Genomic DNA, 21,961 nt, shown 5'->3' on the forward strand with positions numbered 1-21,961 from the left:
CCGAGCAAAAATCTAAGCGCAAATTTCACTTCGTTCCCCTTCAATAATGCGCACGGTCCTGGATGATCGATAACTTTCTCCCAATTTCTGTCTTAATGTCCTGACTCAAGTTTGGGATGTTGACTGACGTGTGAGCTCGCCATCGTATTGGAGCGCAGCACGCCTGATGGGCAGCCGAGTCATCTTTCCCTGCAATTTTTTTCCTATTGTCGCATGTTTTATGCTTCATCAAGCGTCTCCCCCTGGATGTATTTCCAGGGGCGGTCATACGGTGAGGCCAAGGGCATGGGCTCACTTTTGGCTGGCTGTTGCCTCGGTCCCTGTTGGTGGGCGGGGCCCCCACGTTCTCCCCCCGAGTGTTGGACGTTGGGGGATGGCAGTCGACCCCACCCTTCATCTGAGCAACATGTGTGTGATTTAGTGTTCATTTTGGAATAATTCCACGGGCACACAAAAGACTTTCATTATTTTGTAAGATTACTGATGGTCACATATCTATGTAAAATGTCTAACGATTGTTCTGCTTTGGTTCCCACCCCTACTCGACCTTGTCCGTTCTGTTCCCTAAAACCTTTTTTTTTTTTTCCTGTCTGGCTCCATTTTCAATCAAGATTGCCTGTTGCATAACCAAAACTGTTCCAGCACAAAAGCCATCAAGTGCCACAATCCTGCACGGCCATGCAGCAGAACAGGACAGGTTTAAAAGAAAGAAAGAAGGAAAGAAAGAAAGAAAGGAAAAAAAAAAAAGATCATCAAATGTAAGTATCAGACAAAAATAACACAAGTCAATGTGCGGGGGGGATATTCAAAGCTACCTGCCCCTGTTTGAAAAATGAATTCCCCCTAAGCTAAACCTGCAACCTACTTGTGCCGACTTCAGCAGGAACAACTGAAACCAAGCATTTTCCTTTATTGGCAATGAATTTATTTCTTTTTTTTCCCCCACATCTTCCTTGGGGAATTGTTTTGGCTCAGCGATTTCAAGCACAAACACCCTTTTTTAAGGTCATGCTACAGACTTGGCATTTTGTTGCAGTTTTCTTTAATTTTATTTTCATTTTGTCAGGCAGGTTCTACTTAGATCATTTCTGTTGGTGTGCTTTTGTGGAGGACTACAGAAATAGCAGACCCCCAGAAATGTGAAGGAATTGGACGCTTTTAAGTGAAACAACATATATAAGCAATCAATTTTCAAAACAGGTGTTGATTAATTTGGTCATTGATTAATCCGTTGATTAATCAATTCATTGTTGCCTCTCCTGCTGACCACGCCGATTTGCAGCTGAATGTTTGAAATAGATCAAATACTTGACAATCAATGTTGAAATTTCCCAACTGAACCTGTTGAACATTGAATGTTTCATTTTTTAAAGTTGAATTTCGTATCCTCAGCCCCTTTCCTCCAGGCCACTCCCACAATTGGTGAAATCCAAGATACAAAAATTAGCCCATTTCAATACACACACAGTATGTTTTACGGCACTTGAAAAAAAAAAAACCAACGCATTACAATTTAGTATGGAGTATGTCCAGTTAATACCTGTAATAAGGTTTGCAAAAAAAAAAAAAATAAAATTAAAAAACAGTGATTATAGCATGACTGAAAATGGGGAACTGCGACATAAAGGGGGATATTTTGATGGTTAATAAGGAAAATTGTGACATTTAAAACGCGGCGGCACGGAAGTGGATTTCAGTTGGACGGGCGCCATTTTCGCTTCTCCGGATGCCGTTTTGAGCCACAATCGCAAGGTGGCGCTGTTTCCCTCCGCGTGCACTGCTTGGCTCGTCATCGCTGCCCACACTTTCCGGTGTCTTTATTGCGGCGGCGGCGGCGAGGTGAGGTGAGTTCAACCACTTTCTTTCATTTGTTGACGGTGCCGGACGGTCCAAAAGTGTCACCCCGTCGTTGTCATTCGGACCAAACGACAGCGAAATATGCGATTGAAAGTTGTTCCCCTTGGGCAAAATGAGACATTCGTTAAAGCTGCCTTGTAGTGGAGAGGACCCCCCCCCCCCCCCCCGCGTAACCTCACTCTTGCGGAGCGCAGGAGATTTGGCAATCTACAACTTCCTGTTTGGGAAATAAAGAGGTAGACACTGGTACACGCTGTACAGGAATGCAAGTCAAACACAGTGAGTAATAGAACTCTCCGCCACCCCTGTGCTGACGTCAAGCGTGCAAGATTGGACAGGCTGAACTTATCTGCAATAGGAAAACTACAATCAAGGTGTGACCGGGGACCGGAAGCGCGGCCTCGTTCGCCGCGTTCCACTTTTCACTCTGCCGTCCGAGCGCGCGCAAAAATCCGAAGCTGAGGATTCCGAATAAGAACAATGCCGACTCCGCAGTCCCGTTTGAGCAAAAAAAAAAAGGGGGGGGGGGCGGGGACGGGGACGGGGACGTCTCCCCCCCCCCCCCCCAATTCCCCGGCCTGCCCTATTGACCCCTCCGCGCCACGTTCATCCCGAGCTGTTTAGTTATTAACCTGGAAGTTCCCAATAGCGAGGGAGGGGCGAGCCGGGCCCGTCCCGGACGTGGGTTCTATTTCGTAGGAAGCGGGTCGGGATCAGGAAATTCCTGAACGCAACAGGAGCCTTTCCAAGTGTGACTGCGCAAGGCGTGAGTCACGACGCGCGATTTTACCAGGAAGTGTCATGTGCGGCGTGTGTCTTCATGCCCCGTGTGGATTATTTCAACATTTCCAAAAAGGCAAAAAAAAAAAAAAAAAAAACAAAACACGGCGCGGTGTTGATGAGTAACCGCCGGGCCCTTCGTCTCTCTCTGCGTCGTGTACTTTGTCGATTGCGTTTCACGACGTGCAGGGTGTGTCCGAAAACTTCTGGAACTGCTGCTACTGTACTTCAAACGATTTAGAGTAGCGCTTTGAAATATCCGTCACCTGACGCTTTGGTAATTATTATTATTATTTTTTAAATCGTTTTTGCTTTGACTTGCGATACGAGCGCTCAGTGACGGCAATTGTCAGACACAATTTGTTACTAAACACAAAACAAAGAGGATTGTGTGCGTATTTAAAACAACTGCATAGCTAGCTTAAGGCTAATGCTAACACACGCAATGATTAGCATGTATGTGGTGAAAGTCCAACGCTTTAGGCGACTGATTTTTGAACACAAACACACATTGACAGGGTATATGAGAGTACCCGAAGGATTATATGAATCCCACTTGAAATCCAGAAAGGACAAACCTCCCTGCGACGCTATTAGCTGCTGCATTTAGGCAAGAAAGAATATCGACACGCATCACAATGAGCGGCGCAATGTGCATTACCGTCGTTTCCGGCCTACAAGCCGCAGCCTTTATCACACGCTTCCGACGCTGCGGTGATACGGCGCGAGCATTAACGCACCTGGTTGTAAGCCTCGGTACACACAAAGACTTTAATGCCAGCGCTGTGCTAATGCTCGCGTCGTGCGTCGGGAATTACAGTCTCAAAGGTCCTGAAGTGGGAGACAAACAACAACTCCATCCTCAAAAAAGCCCAGCAGAGGATGCCCTTCCTGGGCTTCCTGTTGAGACTGTGCTACACAGCCCTCATCCATTTTTTTTTTTTTTTTTATGCGGTGATGCGGCGCCAGCGTTACCGCGGCGCTAGCATTAACGCACCTGGTTGTAAGCCTTGGTACACAGAAACTGTTTAATGCTAGCGCTGTTCTAATGCTCGCGTGGTGCTCACGCTCGCACCACGTTTAAGCTAGCGCCGCTCTAGCGTTAAACTCTTTCTGTGTACCGAGGCTTATAACCAGGTGCGCTCTAGGCCGGGAATTACTGTAAATGTAATTAAACAAGAAACGTGTTGCAAAAACTTTTCATTTTGACTTCAGTCAATTTACATCATTAATGTATGTTTTAATAAAATGTCAAAGTAGAGTGCTATTTTTTGAGTAAAAAAATTGATTTCTGTTTTTTTTTTTTTTTTGGTGGGGGCGTAGGCTGAATTGCATTTCCATTCATACGGATCAATACATAAATAGAGAATATGCTTTTAAGTTGACTTCCGAGCATGGTCAAGAAACAAATGAAACAACTGTGCAAGTTTTCACCTGCCACACATTGACGCGCTTGTCCGGGTCTTCTCGATGTCATCCGTTTCCCCTCGTTGACCCCACCCCCCCAGCTGAGCTCGGCAGAGATGAAACAGTTACTGCATGTCTGCATGAGTTGCTGCACCCTTTGTGCTGAACAAGGATGCCACAGGCATCTTTGACATTTGCCATGTTGGGTTAGCGTTCAGTTGTTCGACTCATTGCAAAGCTCTGTCCTGGTTTTGAACTTGTCTGATGTTTAGTTTGACAATAAACTGTAAGCGGGAGTGGCACGATGCAGTTTGGAAGAATGGAGGAATTGTTCACCATCTGCCAAAGTGTCTAAGTCTGCCTGGTTGTCAAGTCGAGTTCAGCGCATTTTGCTCTTCTACTTTTACGTGGATTAAGAAGTCCTAAATCCGGAAAACTTTGTGAAGCGGTTCTCCAATGCCGCCGACGTGGTCCCGCGTCCCAAGTCGTGAAAAGTTAGAAAGAGACCCGATGCTTGTACTTTGTCCGCGTGTGTTCAACTAAATTCAACTTTTAAACGATTCCCTGAGCGATAAAGTCCCTTCCTCACCAGTCCCACCTCAACCGCCAGCCTTTTAAAAGTACACGCGAGAGAGAGAAAAATCAAATATTACGAACGTCTGCAAGAGGAGTCATTAATCAAGGCCTTTATCTGGCGACTCTTCGGGGGTCAGGTCAAACTCTAACCACTTCAGCTATATAAGTCAAGTATTACCTGCGTTACGATCAGCGTTCAAGTGTGACTCAGGTTACTTGATGTGATTTTACACTTTACCACTGCTTTTTCTTCTTCGTGTATTTCTGGAGTAGTTTACAATTTAGTTGAAATGACAAAGTTATGGAAATGTTTTAAAAATGATAAATGAATATAAAAAAAAGATTTGAAAAAACTGTCAGAATGATCTGATAGTAGCACTTGAGAAAAATAATCTGTGTGGGGGGGGGGATCTTTCCTCTCTGATGTGCTTGGAGTTTGATTTGCAAGAAACCAGCGCATCAGAGGAAAAACAACCAGCGACACAAGAGCTGTCAATCATTCTCATGGACTGACTAGTGAGCAAAACTCTCGAGCTTGAGAAGCTTTTGCCGCCCCCGGAAGAGCAAAACCAGGTCCAGCGCTGGTTTGCCAACAACTGGGCACAAGATTAGCAAACAGGAGTGACGCGAAAGGACTTCTGGCAGTCAAGAGAAGTAGCAACATTTCTGCCTTTCACCCTTTTTAAAATTCCTACTTGACTGTACATTTCCTAAAATAAAACTTCAACTGGATAACCTTTCGTGTCCTGCTCTGTCACCCGTGGCTAACTCGTTTCCAGCGCTAATGCTATCTCGGATAAGTCGTTGGAGGATTTCCAGTTGACATTCCGCTGGCAACGTTTGCTGTCTTTCACCCGCCTGGGGCGCCGCCGCACGACTGTTCCGCCAACCCCAGTTTTCAAAGCGAAAAGAGCAGCGACGTAATCTCCGCCTGGTGACTTTATTGTGCTGTGTAAACACACGGAAATGGATTGAAGACAATTTCTTTTGGGACAAATCGGCAAAATCTACGTTGCTTTATAAGGATTACATGGATTATTGTTTCATTTACCATAATTCCCGGATAACAGAGCAGAGCAGAACAGAAAGAGTGTGCGGCGCTAGCGTTAGCGTGATGCTAGCGTTCGCGCGGCGCTAGCGCTAAAAAGTTTCTGTGCACCGAGGCTGCTAACCAGGTGCGCTAACGCTAGCGCTGCATCACCGCATAAACCGCAGGGTTGAAAGCGTGTGGAAAAAAGTCGCGGCCCGCAGGCCGGAAATTACGCTAATGTGATATGGTTGACGCTCGTCAGCGAGTGTGCGCGTACGATTAACCACCCCAACGTAATCGCGTTCGTCATCCACTGACGCCGATTTGTTTTTGTTTTGTTCCTTCAGCCGAGCCACGCGAGGGAATCCGAAAGGCGGCGCTCGCGGCCGCTTTGGGTCCTTCTGCCGGTGTAAAGACAAGCGACAAGACACCGACCGGGAGGCAAATTTCGCTTCAGGAGTCGCCCGGTGGCACTTTAGACAAAAGAGAGGCAATTCGCATAGAATCCACGCACGGAATTTTCCGTTAGCAAGAAGGCTACTGTAGCGCTGGCAGTGTTGCTAGCAACAAATTAGGCGAATGAATGAAGCAACAATTTGACAAAACGGATGAACCAGACGTGACCTCCGAGGGGGGGGGGGGTCAATCGCAATTAGCACCAACTGAACCTGCGGCGCGTTATCTCAGATAAACGCATATTTGTTTGGCACAATTTTACGGCGCTATTGTTCATCGGCACTTTATTTGCAATCTCATTGCAGAATTGTTCCAAAATGTCCGCTTGATCTCGAAGAATGACTGAAATTGCGTTTTGGGGTTTTGAGCGTGTTTTGTTTTTGTTCCGCACGGGCGGTCCGCTTGCGTGTGTCACGCACTTCCTCTTCACCTCTGCTCGCCCGCGCCGACGACCGAGCACCGGGCAGGGGCGCAGATATCGCTGCCGCAGATCGTCGCGCGTGCATGTAGGTCAACGCGTCGGCGGCGCCCCCCCTCGCCGCGGTCCGCTTCGAGGTTCCCGCATCCTTCCTCTCGCAGATGGCGGCGAGGGAGCGATGACGCTGGCGGGGGCCTCGCGTAAACAAAACCTGTCACCTCTGCGTACTTTGGGGTTGTTGCTGAGGTATTTTGGATCACAACAAACAAACATAATATTTAGGAGGGACCCGCGCGGCTGCGGTCTCTGTGACCCGCTGACGTTAAGCAACGAGGTAAAAGGTGTGGGGGGGGGGGGCAAGACCTCCTCAGTCGTACGTTCCGCTCACTGTGTAAACTTTCTAAACGGAGGTCGATACGAACGTCGTGCAATGTGAGCTGCGAGTTTGATTTGTTCTTTTCCGCGCTCGTCACTCAAAGCACGCATCATAAATCATCTTTCGCTGTTGAAATGAAGGGAACCCTCCCCTGCATTTTTTTTGAAAAAGTGTTTTTTTTTTTTTTTTGGTTTTTGTTTTTTTTAACAGTGGCGGGTGGCGAGTTTCAGACCTGCCTGGGCCTCAAGTGACCTCATCTACCTTTTATCAACACCGCCGTGTCGGAAAATCAAAACGCTTCATAAGTGTTATTCGCATATTTGGCGGCACGGTTCTGAGGTCCCGGGTTCAATCCCGGACCCCGCCTGCGCGGATTTTGCATGTTCTCCCCGTGCCTGCGTGGCTTTTCTCCGGTTTCCTCCCAACATTAACTGGACACTCTAAATTTCCGCGAGGTGTGATTGTGAGTGCGACTCTTTGTCTCGATGTGCCCTGCGATTGGCCGGCGACCAACTCGGGGTGTACCTTGCCTCCTGCCCGTTGATAGTCTCCAGCACTCCCTGCGACCTTTGTGAGGATAAGCGGCAAAGAAAATGGACATATTTCAAGATGAACACCGTTATTACTAAAGCGAGAAACGCGAGCGTCATCTCCCGATCTGTCGCCTCGAAACAACTCGAGACCTCAGCAGAACTTGTCCGACATTGTGGCTAGGCCACAGCTCATGCTCATAAGTGAGGGTCGGAACGTAGATCAACAGGTTGCCTTTCAACGTAGCTTCCTCTTCACCACAAATATACGGCAAAGACAAACTTCAGTGGAGTTAATGAATGACTTAAACAATTCATAAATGATTTTTGCCGGCTGTTGTCATGCTAGCACAATGCTAACAGCTACAAGCGCTAGCTTCGGTAGCAATGTGGCCGAGTAACGACCCAGGAAGGTAAAACGTCTACAAAAGTCGTCAACGGGAGGCCGCGTTGCCTCGGAATGCAAGCGGCCGTTTGCCAAAATTGTCTCCGGACGGGGGGAAAAAGCAGATAGCAAGCGGCAGCGGGAGGGCGGAACAACGCTGACAACTTCCAGCTGCTTTCCATCTTTTCTTTCAAAAGCTTTTGTTTTACTCGACATTTTTGGCAAAATAGTTCACATATTTTCCGTTTTTCATCTCGAGGAGCGCGCTCTGTGAAGCGGCGACGTTACATCGGATGCCGTCAACAGATGTGACGTAATGCGGAGGCGCCTGCGAGGACGTCATCGTTGCCAGGTGAGCTGCGAAAATGTACCCTATGATATATCATACGGGAAATATGTAAGATTAGATGTCACATATCGTATTGGAATGAAAGTGCGCCTTTTCTACAACTTATTACAAAATGAGCATTTTGGGGAGAAAAAAATGCACATTACACACAAGAATTTACAGTTTCTGTTTTTTGCAGATTACAAAGAATAGTCTGCGTGTGAACGTCGTTATATTGTCTGTCTTTGGGTGTTGCTGCAACGTTGGTCTTCAAATAGCCGTCGCTTAAAGCTTAGAAGCTTCCACGTAGAATCGGCCGCTTAATGCGTTTATCGCGTGATCATTAAATTCATAACGAAAAATTGGCCTCGTTTTGTTCACAGTAAACGTCTAACTTTCAATTCAGTTAATTTAAAAAGTGCTGCGCGGTGGACCTGGTGGTAAAGCGTCGGCCTCACAGTTCTGAGGACCCGGGTTCGATCCCGGACCCGCCTGAGTGGAGTTTGCATGTTCTCGCTGTGCTTGCGCGGGTTTTCTCCGGGTACTCCGGTTTCCACCCACATCCCAAAATCACGCAACATTAATTGAACACCCTAAATTGCCCGTAGGTGTGATTGTGGGTGCGGCTGTCGCGATTGGCTGGCAACCGGTTCAGGGTGGACCCCGCCTCCTGCCTGTTGACTGTTGGCCTAGGCTCCAACACTCCCGTGACCCTTGTGAGGATAAGCAGCTAAGGAAATGGATGGATGGATAAATTGCCCATAGGTGTGATTGCGAGTGCGGCTCTTTGTCTCCATGTGCCCTGCGATTGGCTGGCGACCAGTTCAGGGTGTACCCCGCCTCCTGCCCACTGATAGCTGGGATAGGCTCCGGCAGTCCCCGCGACCCTCGTGAGGATAATCGGCAAAGAAAATGGATGGATGGATGAATTTAAAAAAAATTAAAAAACTATATGCCGCTTGTTACAAAGTCAACTGAGTTGAGTTCACTGCCACCATCCCGCGCTCATACCGCAAATTTTCGCGGTAAATGAAGATTATTAACATCAGAACGGACGACGGCCCCCGTGTCGAAAAACGCGGATGTGGTGACCCCCGTAACCTCAAGGCGGCGCTGTAGAGCACGTCGCATGCACGTAACACACAAAAGCGTGCTCGTGAATTTTGACACTTTGGAGTAATAACGGCAAAAACTGGCAACTATCCATCGCGTTGAAGACAGAAAGTGTCGGAATTGTTATTGTGCGCTGCCCTTTGATTGGCCGCTCCTCGGTTTGGAGGTGTGGCTCAGCCAATGGGCCGCCGCCTTCCATAAACTGCGTCCGCACGTTTGCATTAGACCTCGTAGTGTAGTTAAGACGAACGTTATCCATATTTGAACCAAATTTTTAGTTCAACTCGCACCACCCCCCCCCCCCCCCCCCCGCTCGTATTCCGTCAATTCCCAGGTGTGTTGGTCACGTGCTCCGTTCCAACGTTTTCTTTCCAATATTTCACGGAACAAGAATAACAGCGCCCGGGATTTATTTGGCCTCCTCGCCGACGTTACAGTTTCTGAGGGGGAGGCGCCCGTCATCGTACGAGTGAGCGATCGGACATCTGGCGAGTGTAACCCCCAAAAGAAATTCCAATAAATGATGTACGGGCCCGGTTCGTCCTCCCTACCTGAACTTTGGTCCAATTAGAAGCCGCGAAATGATTGTGACTTTTCCCATAAATCTGCCGTCCCGGCGCGCTGCCGCTCGACGTTTTTCCCGCCCTCTCACGCTCTTTTGTCACGTCGAGTCCTACCGCGGATGCGAGGCAAGCGCTGCAAATATTTGCACATATCTCGGGTCAAATGTTTCCAGCGCGGGGATGAATCCGTGTTTTTTTTTTTTTTTTTGAGTCACGTGACGTCACGTATTTGAAAAGGACTGACGGTGCCTTTTGTAATCTGGCTCTGTTGTAACCTCAGCAGCGAGCAGCACTGATTAGTAAGACATTGAATTCATGTGAATTTGGTTGAGTTCCTTTCCATGAACCGGGTTATGAATATCCATGCATCCATTTTCTTCACTGCTTATCCTCACGAGGGTTAGGAGAGCCTATCCCAGCTGTCAACGGGCAGGAGGCGGGGTACACCCTGAACCGGTCGCGGGGCACATAGACAACATAGACAACAGCCGCACTCACCATCACACCTACGGGCAATTGAGAGTGTCCAATGAATGTTGCATGTTTTTGGCATGTGGGAGGAAACCCGAGTGCCCACCCGGAGAAAAGCCACGCAGGCACGGGGAGAACATGCAAACTCAGCGCAGGTGGGGCCGGGATCCAACCCGGGTCCTCAGAACCGTGAGTCCAATACTTTACCAGCTGAGTCACCGTTCCGCGACGTCTGAGAATATACTTAATCCCAAGACATTTCAGTTTTATATTTTTAATTCACGACACTTGTCCTGGATGGTTCTTCTCCTGTCCTGTCCTGTCCTGTCCCGTCCTGTCCGGTCCGGTCCTTATCTGGTCCTGCGCTACAGCTCCGGCCAATCTCTACATTTAACGTTACGTTGTTGTATTTACCGTAGGAAATGATTCCTTTTTTTCCTTGTTCCTCGTTTTCTATCCCCTCCAGAAAGCTTGTCCTGTTGGACTGATGGACTCTCAATAAACATCGATTATAATTTAAAAAAAAAAAAAGACCAAAAAATTCACAGAGGAAGCGGTACTTTTGAGCGCGGTCGCATAAGAATTCATCCGCCGTACTGGACTACAAAACTGCAGCAGACGGCGTCTTCCTCTTCTCTGGCGCTTCGCTTCGCACAAGATGCGATTTCACTTCCGCAATATTCATCATCAGTTGGGCCCGTTTGTCAAAATAAAACAGGATGTTTGTTTTGTGTAGCGGTCGCTCTGGTAATTTAGGAATGTTTTTATCGGAGAACTTAGAGGAACAGAGCAAGAATCCGAACTTTCAGTGGCCATGGGCGCACTTTTTGGGTGACGAATCAGCACTGGCTCTTGACTCATGTCAAATGTGCTGATTGTGGACGTTTTGTCCGTTCCGAGAGGCCACACCTCGCGGGGAACAGTCACAATTCCCATAAATTTTACGCAAACGTCGCTGGTGTCAACCGTGACGGGGCGTCCCCTCGCCTGCGACTGCCGTGTATGCGCCGCCGTGATTTGGATCACTTTGGGATGGATTTCGTTCATCAATCACCTTCGCTTGCTGCTTGATTTTTCTGGGCCACATTTAAGGGGGAAACGCACAGTTTGGGGTTTGGGTTTGAAAGCGACCTTTCGTGACGCCAGTCCTGCAACTTTGAGGACACAATCTGATGAATTTTGGTGGCCGTCGGGAGGAATCCGTGAATGGCATTTCAACCGGGTCCAAAATGCCACCGGCCCACCAATGTTGCATTTGAGAAACGAGGAAAACGATTGCTAACCAGACCAGATCACTACACGCGGGTGAACTCTCTCCGACTTTAGCTTTTCAAAAATAACGGAGGAGGAAATGGCAAGCGAACAGAACCAAGTGTTTCATCATCATCCAAGTTTTCCTTTCTACCTGATTGCTACAAAGATATTCTGATCTGTTGTTTGAAACATCTTGGCGGTACGGCTGCGCAGCTGGAAAGTGTTGGCCTCACGGTTCCGGGGAACGGGGTTCAAATCCCGCCCCCCGCCTGTGTGGACTTTGCATGTTCTCCCCGCCCTTAAAAATAGAAATGTACTATTTGGCGGTTGGGAACGGATTAAACTCATTTACAATAATTCCTATGGAAGAAATGTTTCGGTATTTGAACAACTCTGACATTGAACACTTCACAAGAACTAATTAGGTTCAAACTCAGAGGTTCCACTGTGTATATAATAGAAAAAAAAAGAAATGTATTCTCCATAGATAAATTATACAGATTTTTAAGGTAAACTTTGTTGGCGTGGGAGGGGGGGTGTATTATCGACATAGGTGCGCATTATACATGAATTACGGTACTCAAGCATTAAGGTCAAATGTCTTGAACAAAATCTGAACAAAAAGTGGATCAGCTGGTAAAGTGTTGGCCTCACAGTTCTGAGGTCCCGGGTTCGATCCCGGCCCCAGCCTGTGTGGAGTTTGCATGTACTCCCCGTGCCTGCGTGGCTTTTCTCCGGTTTCCTCCCTCATCCCAAAAACATGCGACATTCATTGGACGCTCTAAATTGCCCCGTCGGTGTGATTGCGTTTGTCTCCGTGTGCCCTGCGATTGGCTGGCGACCAGTTCAGGGTGTAGCCCCCCCCCCAACCCCAACCCCAAGATAGCTGGGATGGGCTCCAGCACTCCCCGCGACCCTTGTGAAGATAAGCGACGAAGAACATGGACGCATGGATGCTTGAAAAATCTTTTTAAACAGAATAAGAATAATAAGGTTCATGTTTTGAATTCATATCCTCCCGAGTTGAAAGAACCTCTTTGATATTTGTTTTTGTGTATGATTTTTTTTTTTTTTCAATACTGTACACATTTTCCCCTCAGAGTCTCCGATATGGAAAAGTTAATTGTGGGCATCACCTTTGCTCTTTTTGAATCCAAATGAATCATAATCTATCCATCCATCCATCCATTTTCATTGCCGCTTATCCTCACGAGGGTCACGGGGAGTGCCGGAGCCAATCCCAGCTGTCGACGGGCAGGAGGCGGGGTACACCCTGAACTGGTTGCCAGCCAATCGCAGGGCACATAGAGACAAACGATCACAATTTAGGGGCAATTTAGAACGTCCAATTTTTTGGGGGATGTGGGAGGAAACCGGAGTGCCCGGGGCCAGGATCGGGATCGAATCAGGGTCCTGGGAACTGTGAGGCCAACGCTTCTATCAGCAGATCCACCGTGCGGCCATGAATCGTAATACTTGAGTAGATTTAAGTGCATATTGTTTAGGTCTACGTCGTCGGCTGGAGTAAAAATTATGATGGCTTTTTGTCGCATAAAGATCGGAAGAATCAGAATCAGAATCAGAAAGAACGTGCCGGAGGCTGCCACATTGGTAGGCGCCATCTTGACAGTGACAGTGTCGTTTTTTTGTATGCGTTGTGCAATATTTCCACACAAGAAATCGTATATGGCAGTCACAGTCTACGTTCACGTGTCTGTAATGGCGTCTTAATTAAAACATTCTTAGTTTTATGAAGAATAGCTATCATTTTTGACATCTCGGAGTTCACGTTATCCATATATATCTAATCCCTCCCCCATACAATGTGCATTATTCATGTGTGAAAAAAACAAATATGAACGTATTGATGAATCACAGATTTGCGTGTCAAACGCTAGTGAACGAACGAGGCCATTAAAGCTGATTCAGATTCTGAATGATGCCCATTGTCTTGTTGCTGGTGAGCAAGAGCAGCACACCTGCTGCAAGTATTGCAACAATTCCGCACACCGTCACGTGCGGCGTATTTAAAGGGAATGAGAGGAGCCGCTTTCTTTGAAGGAGAACTAAGTCCGCTGTAAACACACCCGCAATGCAACCTGGCCGCTCATCACGACCAGAACACTGAGTCGGATCCAAATGCACGACTCGGGAGACGCGGAGCCGGTTCGGGAAACGTTTTTATTCGGTCCGGTGTCGGGGATCAAGGAGGCGGTCCAACGGGAGCGGCAGTAACAAGGTCGTCAGGCGTGAGAGAAGCGGGTCAGAGGGTCGGTACACGGGAGATCAGGAACGGAATGACGAGAGTGCGGGAACCAGGCACGAGGCAACGATCTGGCAAAGGCCAGACCGTACCGGGAGTCCTAGTTGTATCAGTCATAATTACGGGAAAGGAGGCGGAGTTGTGTGCCGTGTCGGGGACCGGCAGGACCGCGACACCGGACTCGGCTCAGCCGTGCGGCCATCTTACCCGGTCTGGGCTCGTCTACGAAATGACCAACGCCGGTCTAAGGTGCCTCCGGCCGCACCGTTACATTCACACTCGTGACCCAAATAAGGGTCCAAACGTTTTTCACCATTTCAGAATTCAGATTTTTTTCGCGTGTGTGTGTGTGTGTGAATAACCGGTCGGTCGCCGTAATGACAATTTTCACACCTTCAATAACTGAAAATTGCGCTTCCCCTCCCTCACCAAGTCTCGGCCTCGGATCCCGACGCTAACGTTGGTTTTGCAAAGCCGAGCTGCTGTTGCACAATCGGCGGCGGGCAGAGATGTTTGCTGCGTAGTGACCACAAGTCACTTCTGCTCCTCGCTCTGGCGTCCTCGCACTCGTCTTCGGCCAAATTGCAGAAGTGGAGAGCGATGTCGAAACGTCGGTTCACTTTGAGACAGATGATGTTCGCGGCCGTTTACCGTAGCTCAGGCGCTCCAGCTTCCCGTATTCGGGATGTCGTTTTGCACACGCGACTACCACCAAGCACGCCAAACGCCAAATCGCTCATTTGGTGAAATATGGCCACAACACGTTTTTTTTCCTCTTCATTTTCTTTTGTTTTGTCCTGACTAAGAAGCGGACGCTTTCCTTTTTTTAGTCGACGTCTCGAAAATGACATTTGTTAAACCGTCGTAAATCGCAAGTTCTCTAAAATGAATCTTATACGAGTCACCGCGGCGAAAGGTCAGCCTGTGAAGAATTGACGCTCCAAAAACCGTTTGAACAAATGATCGTCTTTAATTGACTCACATTTGCTTGCCAAGAATGAAAGTGAAAATCATTAACACACGCTCGGTGCTCCGTTACGTCGTTTTGCGCGTTCGTACGGCTCAATCTGGACCCATTGGTCGACCGGGACTGTCGAATACCGCGCCATATTGCATTATTTTAATGTCTTTAATTACGTACACGTTATGCTGTTCATTAGATGAGTTGGGTGTGCTACAATTCAATAAACATCATTGAAGGCAAAATATGAAGACGTCACAAAATGAACTCACCAGCTTTACTCTGGTTAGCTAGCTAAGGAGCTAAGTCACTAAGAGGGATGGACCAGACTTTGCATCTTTATAAACAAAAGATTTTGGGCTTTATGTGATGTGTACAAAAATGTCCATTTTTGTACCTCGCAACTTTGTCTGTTCTCTGGCAGTTCACGGCGCTTGCGGGCAGAATCTCAAGCGCTGTTTACTTTCCTCCGCGCGTCAAAGACTAAAAATAAACGGTGTGAATAAGGAACTTAACGTGGTTTGTTTGCAAAAATGAAACAAGACAGAAAAGTCACTTAAGAGACTCTTTTCAGTCTCAGAACCGAAGCACCAAAAGAAAGAAAATGTCGAATGTTCATCAGGAAAATTGCACATTAATGTATTGTAAATTATGAAAAGATTCACCAGCAACATTCCATTCATAGATGGAATGTCAAGAATCAAAATGGAGACCCTGCAACACGCATCACCACCCATTGACATGGTGCTGCTCCCTCTGATGCGCGCCCCTCAGCCACAAGGGGGCGGTGTGAAACACGCGTAAACTGTGGCTGTCGTGGACCTAACGACGCCCTGTGTGAGGCCCCTCCCCGAGAATGCACCCCCAGGGTTGACCCGGGAGGGGGGGGGGGGGTCTTAGTAGAGGGGAGATTGTCAAAAGTACTCTGGAAGCAGCAGTGATAGTACGACAAAGACAATCAATATATGCCTTTTAATAATCTTAGATCTATCTGTCTATCTCTCTCTCTCTCTCTCTCTCTCTCTCTCTCTCTCTCTCTCTATATCTCTCTCTCTATCTAATCACATCACATCACGCGCGACATTATGTATCCATATTTGACTGTCTTGTATCTATCAATCTGCTCCTAGAAGAGGAAAGCCCTCCCCTCCCCTGCCCTCCCCTCCCCTCCCTTCCCCCCCATCACGGTTGTTCGCAGCCAGCCGAGCAATGTCAGGTGTGTGTTTGTGTGTTTGTTCTGTTTGAACGGCATAATCAGAAGATTTTTTTTTTTTTTTTTTTGAGGCCATTTGGCTTGCGAGGGGCTGTGATGCAACTGCCGAGGTTCCGGACAGCCACTGCCCACTGACGGTAAAATGAGGAGAGGAGGCCGGGCTAAACTTTTTAGCGAAGAGGTCATCCTGTTGTGGGAATTTCCCTCACTCCTGTCAGCATTTGAGCAAGAAGTAAGGAAAAAGGCAGCGTGTGGATCCAAGGGAACAAGGGCGGGGGGGGGGGCGGAAGGGGCTGGGGAGGCGGAGGGGGAGGGGGTTCATCGCTTTGAGAGAGAGAGAGAGAGAGAGAGAGAAAAAAAAAAGAAATTCCATAAATGTTTGAATTGGAGCCATACAATCACAGCTTTCTTCAAAGTCGGCTTTAATTGCAAGTCATTGTTTACACAGCGCCCGTCTGACTTGAATTATTGTCTTGACATAATTAATATTGTAAGCACAGACAGTGAAGCAACACGTGTTGATCAATACACGAACACACAAATTAAAACATCCCTGCATGGGCGGGTACACTAAACACTCTTCATCATTTACTGCTTAGATCTCTGGGAAAAATGAGAAATTAAAAAAAAAAAAAAAAAAAAAAAAGCGACCCGTTTCTTGGATTTCGCGATTTCCAGGTGCCTTGAAATAGGAGTTCAACTTGTTCCTTGTTCGTCAAAAATATCTTAAGGCATCGTTCCCCATCGAAATGAATGAAACGCCTTCAATCTGTTCCGACCTCTTAATGGAAAATACCCAAGTGAAAAGTTTTGTGATCTGTTTTTTTTTTTTTGCACGATTGTCGTATTTATTGTCCATTATTAAACATACAGTCATAACATAATTAAATACGATGTCGACTGTGGAGCTCCTTGCTGTTTGTGTACGAATTATTATTATTATTATTTTTTTTTTTTTTACACGACATCCAGATTGAATGCGCCCCAAACACTGCCGAGACGCTTCAGTTGCTCAGCGATATGATCATAATAATATCAGTGAAACAAAAGGCGAGACTGCGATAAGTGTTTTCTTGTAGAAACGTCGCCAGCAAACTCCAAACGCAAAGTTTGGTTTTTCCGATTTGGGGACCACGCAAAGACTTGACGACGCGTCGCGGCTTCCGTCCGACGGTTGCCGACCGCGGCTTTTGCGCCCCCCCATGCGGGATAACAATTGCTTCCTTCATTGTGGGCGGGGAGCGCGATTGCCTAATAGTCGAGAGCTCGGAGAGTGGAAATCTCCTCGCGAGCGTGAAGAAACAAGCAAGGGGAGTCGAAGGCAGCCGTGAAAAGGTGAAAAGCGGCCTCTCTTGAAAAACTCGCAGAGGTGGTTTTTCTTCTCTCCTGGCCGGCGACTTGTCAACAGTCCCCAACCGGAATTGTCACGGATCGACTCCGCATCCCATTTGTCTCCCGTCCTGGTTTTGCTTTTTGACCGATATGCTTTTGTGTTGCGTTGCGTTGCGTTGTGTTGTGGTTGAGGTTGAGGCCTTCTTTACAAAAGTCGCTCTGCTGCTCCTCCGACTGCGACGAGCTCAATCAAGGATAGCAAATGTTTGCTCGCACGACTTGAAAGCTGTTTATTGATCCGGGCCAAGTACCAAAATGCTCCTTATCCTCACGAGTAAGACAGTTCAGCTCACCAATAGATGATGATTAGGTACTAGTAGAGCAACTGTGTTCAGAACTAGCACAGATTTTTATTTTTGCCACTACTAGTGCCACTTTGGCCAGATTTGGCTTCCCATAAAGCGTTTTTATTGGATATTCTTTATACCCAATCGTGATTAGTATGCTCATTGTTCTCACTAGTAGGACAATTCAGCGCACTAGTAGCTCAACTGTGTCTTTACCAATAATATTTTTTTTTCCCCCCTCACACTTCCACACTTTTGGCTTTTAACATAAAGTCATGTGACATTTTTTTTTTCCCCAATATCATTGATATCCATCTAAAGGTCCGGGTACTAGTTGGCTCTGTATCCTCACTTGGAAGAGAATTTAGCACACTTGCGTCAAGACTTGAAAGCATTGGTAGAAAAACTCTCTTACTTGTATTGTTATTTTTACTCCTGTTTGACATTTCTGCACGCAAGGAGGACAACTTGCCATACTAGCGGGACAACTACACGCTACTAGTGAAGTGAGACACTTGACAGTTTGTGCTGGACATCAACTAGTTTGCAACGACGAGAGTCGTACCAGCAGCACGAAGCGGTCAACTCGTATCATATAGTTGTCCTACTACTAGTGCGCGATGGTCCTCTACTGCATGGTGCTGAGGGTGCTCATTCCAGATGGATCTATGTGCCTCTCCACCCCTGGTGTCACCCAAAGTCTCCAACCCCACAAGTCCGAAAGGTCAACCGTTTTTTTTTTGCTTTGGCTCACTTTCTGGACCTTGATACCGTATAACGACCGTAGCACTTGTGGCTGCTACAACAACAATCGGTGCTGAGAAATCTCATTTTCCATTTTTACAGAAACGTCTTTCAAGTTGCACGCTAGTAGTGCATTTAGTCAAGAACCTCAAACAGGATGTTGAATGGCACTAGTTAGTGGCGTACTAGTGCCCCAAAGGCTTTCCGCTGACCGCCATGTTTTTTTTTGTGTGTGTGTGCGCAGAAGACGGTCTTAAGGCTTGCGGCTTGTCGGCGGTCTGAAGCGTGACCCGAGCCGGTGTGAGGAGGGTTAGTTGCTGATTAATTTGCCAGCAACCTTGAACCCCCCTCCAGCAGGCCAGTGGACCCGGCAGACTATTGACAGAGCCGCGTGCCGCAGATAAAGCGAACATTTCTGTTCCAGCCGTTTTTTTTTTTTTTTTAAATGTGCTGCCCTCAGCAAAAAAACGTAACCTGCAAAGATTTGAGGACATTTTGTGTCAAATCAATATGTCAACAGCAGCTTGGAGAACGCATGAAAATCTTGGAAGAGAGATGGCGGCGGGCCACGAAAACGTTACACAAGCTCTTTATTCAGCTCCTTGTATGCAAATTTATTGTTGGCATCATAAATCATAAGAAAGCACGACATTGTAGCACTTGGGCCTACTGTTATGTCATTTATCAAGACAGCTGTAAGTTGTTGTTGTTGGGGTTTTTTTTTTTTTTAGGAATTAGAAAATGCTGCTTGTATTCTCCCCCACTTTTGAAAAGGCTGCCAGACACGGTCCCCCCCCCCCCATCAGGGTTCGAGTCCGCCCGATCTTCTCCCCCAAAAAATAAAGACGTGGCAGTGAAATCGTTTAGACCAAAGTAAAAATGGTTTTAATTCCACAAAATATCAAGTACATTTAATGCATGTCACCTCGTCGATATTAAATAATTCCACTTATTTCATCCATTGCCCGTACTATTACAAAGAGTTGCATCATTTCACTGCAGCGCAACTCTTCGTTTTGACAAGCAGCCGCTGCTCCACTTCGGAGCGTTCACGTCGACATCCACGCGCGTTTTTTTTTTTTTTTTTTTTTTTATCGAACCCGCACACAAATACTGCATCCACGATGAGACGAGAAGAAAGCTAAGGTGTCCCCCCCCAAAAAAACAAAACAAAAAAAACCCAAACAAAAAACACACACACGCACGCACGCACGCACGCACGCGACGCACAAAAAGAATGCTGCGTGATTGCGCAATCCGCGCAAGCCACTTCTTCAGTTTCATCGCAAAGGGTCCTCGTAAACCGGTTGCCGTACCACCGTGCAGGCCCACGTGCACCCATCCGACATCCGAACAACGTCTGAGAGTCCGCGGATGGGTCGGGTTTTGGGTCAGGGCGGGGCAGCCTAGCACTGGCCGGTGGCCGAGAGCAGGTTGCGCAGGGTGGCCAGCTCCCTGGACAGCTGCTCCACCCGCTTCTGTAAACGGTCGTTCTCCGCCGCCAGTTCCAAGACTTTGTGCTGCGTCTCCAAGTTGCGCATTTTGGCTTTGTCGCGGCTCTTGCGCACCGCCAGGTTGTTCCTCTCGCGCCTCTGCCGGTACTCCTCGCTGTCCTTGTCCAGGCGCTTCTTCGCCTTGCCGCTGGAGAGCTTGGAGCCGTGCGACGGGGACCTCGGGGACCTGCTGTGGGCCGCCGGCGCGGGGGTCCCGGGCGGGCTGGAGCAAGTGGACGACGCCGTGGAGACGTTGCCCGCGCTGCCGCCGGTCGACTGGTACTGCAGGTAGGGGCGCATGTCGAAGGCGGCGGCGGGCGAGCCGTTGTCCGCCTTCACGTCCTCGTGGTTGCAGTCGTCTCTGGCGGCTCGGTAGCGCACCAGCTCCGAGGCGAGCACGCTGTCCACGCGCGTCTCCTGGAGGTCCGTGTAGCCGTAGGACGGCGGCCCCCGGGGGTCCCGCGGCCCGTCTCGCTGAACCGCCTCCAGTTCGTTGAGCAGCGTGTAGTTCTTGAAGTTGGCCGCCCTCTTCAGTTTATTCTCGGCCAGGAAGTCGGAGAAGACGTCGCCCTGCTGAGGGTGCGAGTGCGGCGCCAGCTGCGGGCAGTGCACGGCCGCCGCCGTCGGATCCAGGTAGACGCTGAAGTCGATCGCTCTCTCCCGCTCCTCGATGCCCAACTCCGTCATGGAGTCGCCGAGCCGCCAGTACGAGCCGCCGTCTCTCGCGTGGATAGCAAAGCCGCCCTCGTCGTAGAAACCGGCCACTTCCATGGATCTTAACACCCGCCCGGTTGCACGAGCATGGAGGGCTGAGGGGGCGCCCGCGTCGCTTTCGGCGAGTGTCGCAATGTCGGGTTTTTGTTGTTGTTCTTGTCTTGTGGGGGCTTTCTTGTGGTGTTTTGCCTCGAAGAAAGTCCTGCGTGGCCCCGGTGCGTACGCGCCGCCGGTCGCTGCTCGCTGAGGGTTCGGCAGGGATTGGCAGGTCTTCCTGTCACGGGGCAAGTTTTATTGCGGCCGAGGGGCGGGGCTTAGCTGGGCAGGTGTGTGACGTAACGTGACGTTCGCACTTTTAAAACCCTCACCCTCAACTCCACGCTTTTCACTCTTCCTATCATTATGAATTTCATTTGAAACATTGCAACTTTGACACAGCCGATATGGATCAGCTTCGACCGCGCTGCTGAGTTGCGCGGCGCGTCAACAACAGCCGCAGCACTTGTTGACAGCTGGTCCGATCACGCCCTCTAAAGACCATCATGGAAAATTTCACCAGGCGCTCAAAAGCCTTTTTTACATTTTTTTTTTTTTAGGCTGTTGCGTAGCTGTGACGTCAGCACTCGACGCAACTCCAGATTGATTTTTTTCTGGTCTGTCATTGTCTGGCAACGTTGTATTTGGGTTATTCTTACTACATCCCTTTTTTTTTTTTAAACAAAAATTTATAACTATGATGTGTGGCTGTTGAAGAAAAAAAAAAAGACCACAGCAAAATGAATATTTTCAGATTTTGCTATTTGTAGGTATTAAGTAAAATAAATGAAGCTAAACCATGGTCAGGAACATGCCCGTTGGCGGCTGGGATAGGCTGCGGCGCTCCCCGCGCCCCTTGTGAGGATAAGGCGCCAAAAGAAACTGGATGGATGAATGGATGAACGCTGTGGCGATCCCTAACGGGACAAGCCGAAAGAAAAAGAAGTAAAATGAACGTTTTGTTTTGCTTTCCACTCTAGTGACAAGAAATCTTCAAAAATCCAACTAATAATGTTATTTGCAGAAATTGCAAAAAAATGTTCACAGTACCATAAAAGTGCGAGTCCCCCCCAAGTTGTTGTACTGTAACTGCTTTGTCACGGAAGCAGAAGTGACCTATAAATTATCAATGTTTTTCCTGAACATGTATGACCCCTTTTAATGTGTTTGATTGCTCTTTTCTTAATTTTTAAAAAAATAAATCACGATAAAATATTCACGCTTCACGGTGTCCGACTGGCACTCCTGTTTCTCGGTTCTCGGTAGTAGGAGACCGGCTGGCGACCAGTTGCGGGCGAATCCCGCCTCCCGCCC

General features: G+C 48.1%; 1 protein-coding gene and 1 long non-coding RNA gene across 2 annotated transcripts; one reads left to right on the top strand and one right to left on the bottom strand.

Moving 5' to 3' along the window:
- Positions 1-1,262: 1,262 nt before the first annotated feature.
- Positions 1,263-16,627, top strand: LOC133514917 (uncharacterized). Its single transcript, XR_009798895.1, has 3 exons — positions 1,263-1,844; positions 8,078-8,167; positions 16,053-16,627. It is a non-coding gene; the product is annotated as an uncharacterized LOC133514917 (long non-coding RNA).
- Positions 16,628-18,658: 2,031 nt separating this feature from the next.
- On the bottom strand, positions 18,659-21,813 carry cebpb (CCAAT enhancer binding protein beta). Its single transcript, XM_061846970.1, has one exon. The coding sequence runs from the start codon at positions 20,666-20,668 to the stop codon at positions 19,811-19,813; it is 858 nt and encodes a 285-aa protein (XP_061702954.1). The 5' UTR covers positions 20,669-21,813; the 3' UTR covers positions 18,659-19,810.
- Positions 21,814-21,961: the final 148 nt, after the last annotated feature.

Source organism: Syngnathoides biaculeatus, chromosome 2, assembly GCF_019802595.1.
Source record: "Syngnathoides biaculeatus isolate LvHL_M chromosome 2, ASM1980259v1, whole genome shotgun sequence".
Taxonomy (NCBI): Eukaryota; Metazoa; Chordata; class Actinopteri; order Syngnathiformes; family Syngnathidae; genus Syngnathoides; species Syngnathoides biaculeatus.

Excerpts from the sequence above, each read along its gene's own strand:
- cebpb (XM_061846970.1), bottom strand. The coding sequence starts at position 20,668 with ATGGAAGTGGCCGGTTTCTACGACGAGGGCGGCTTTGCTATCCACGCG.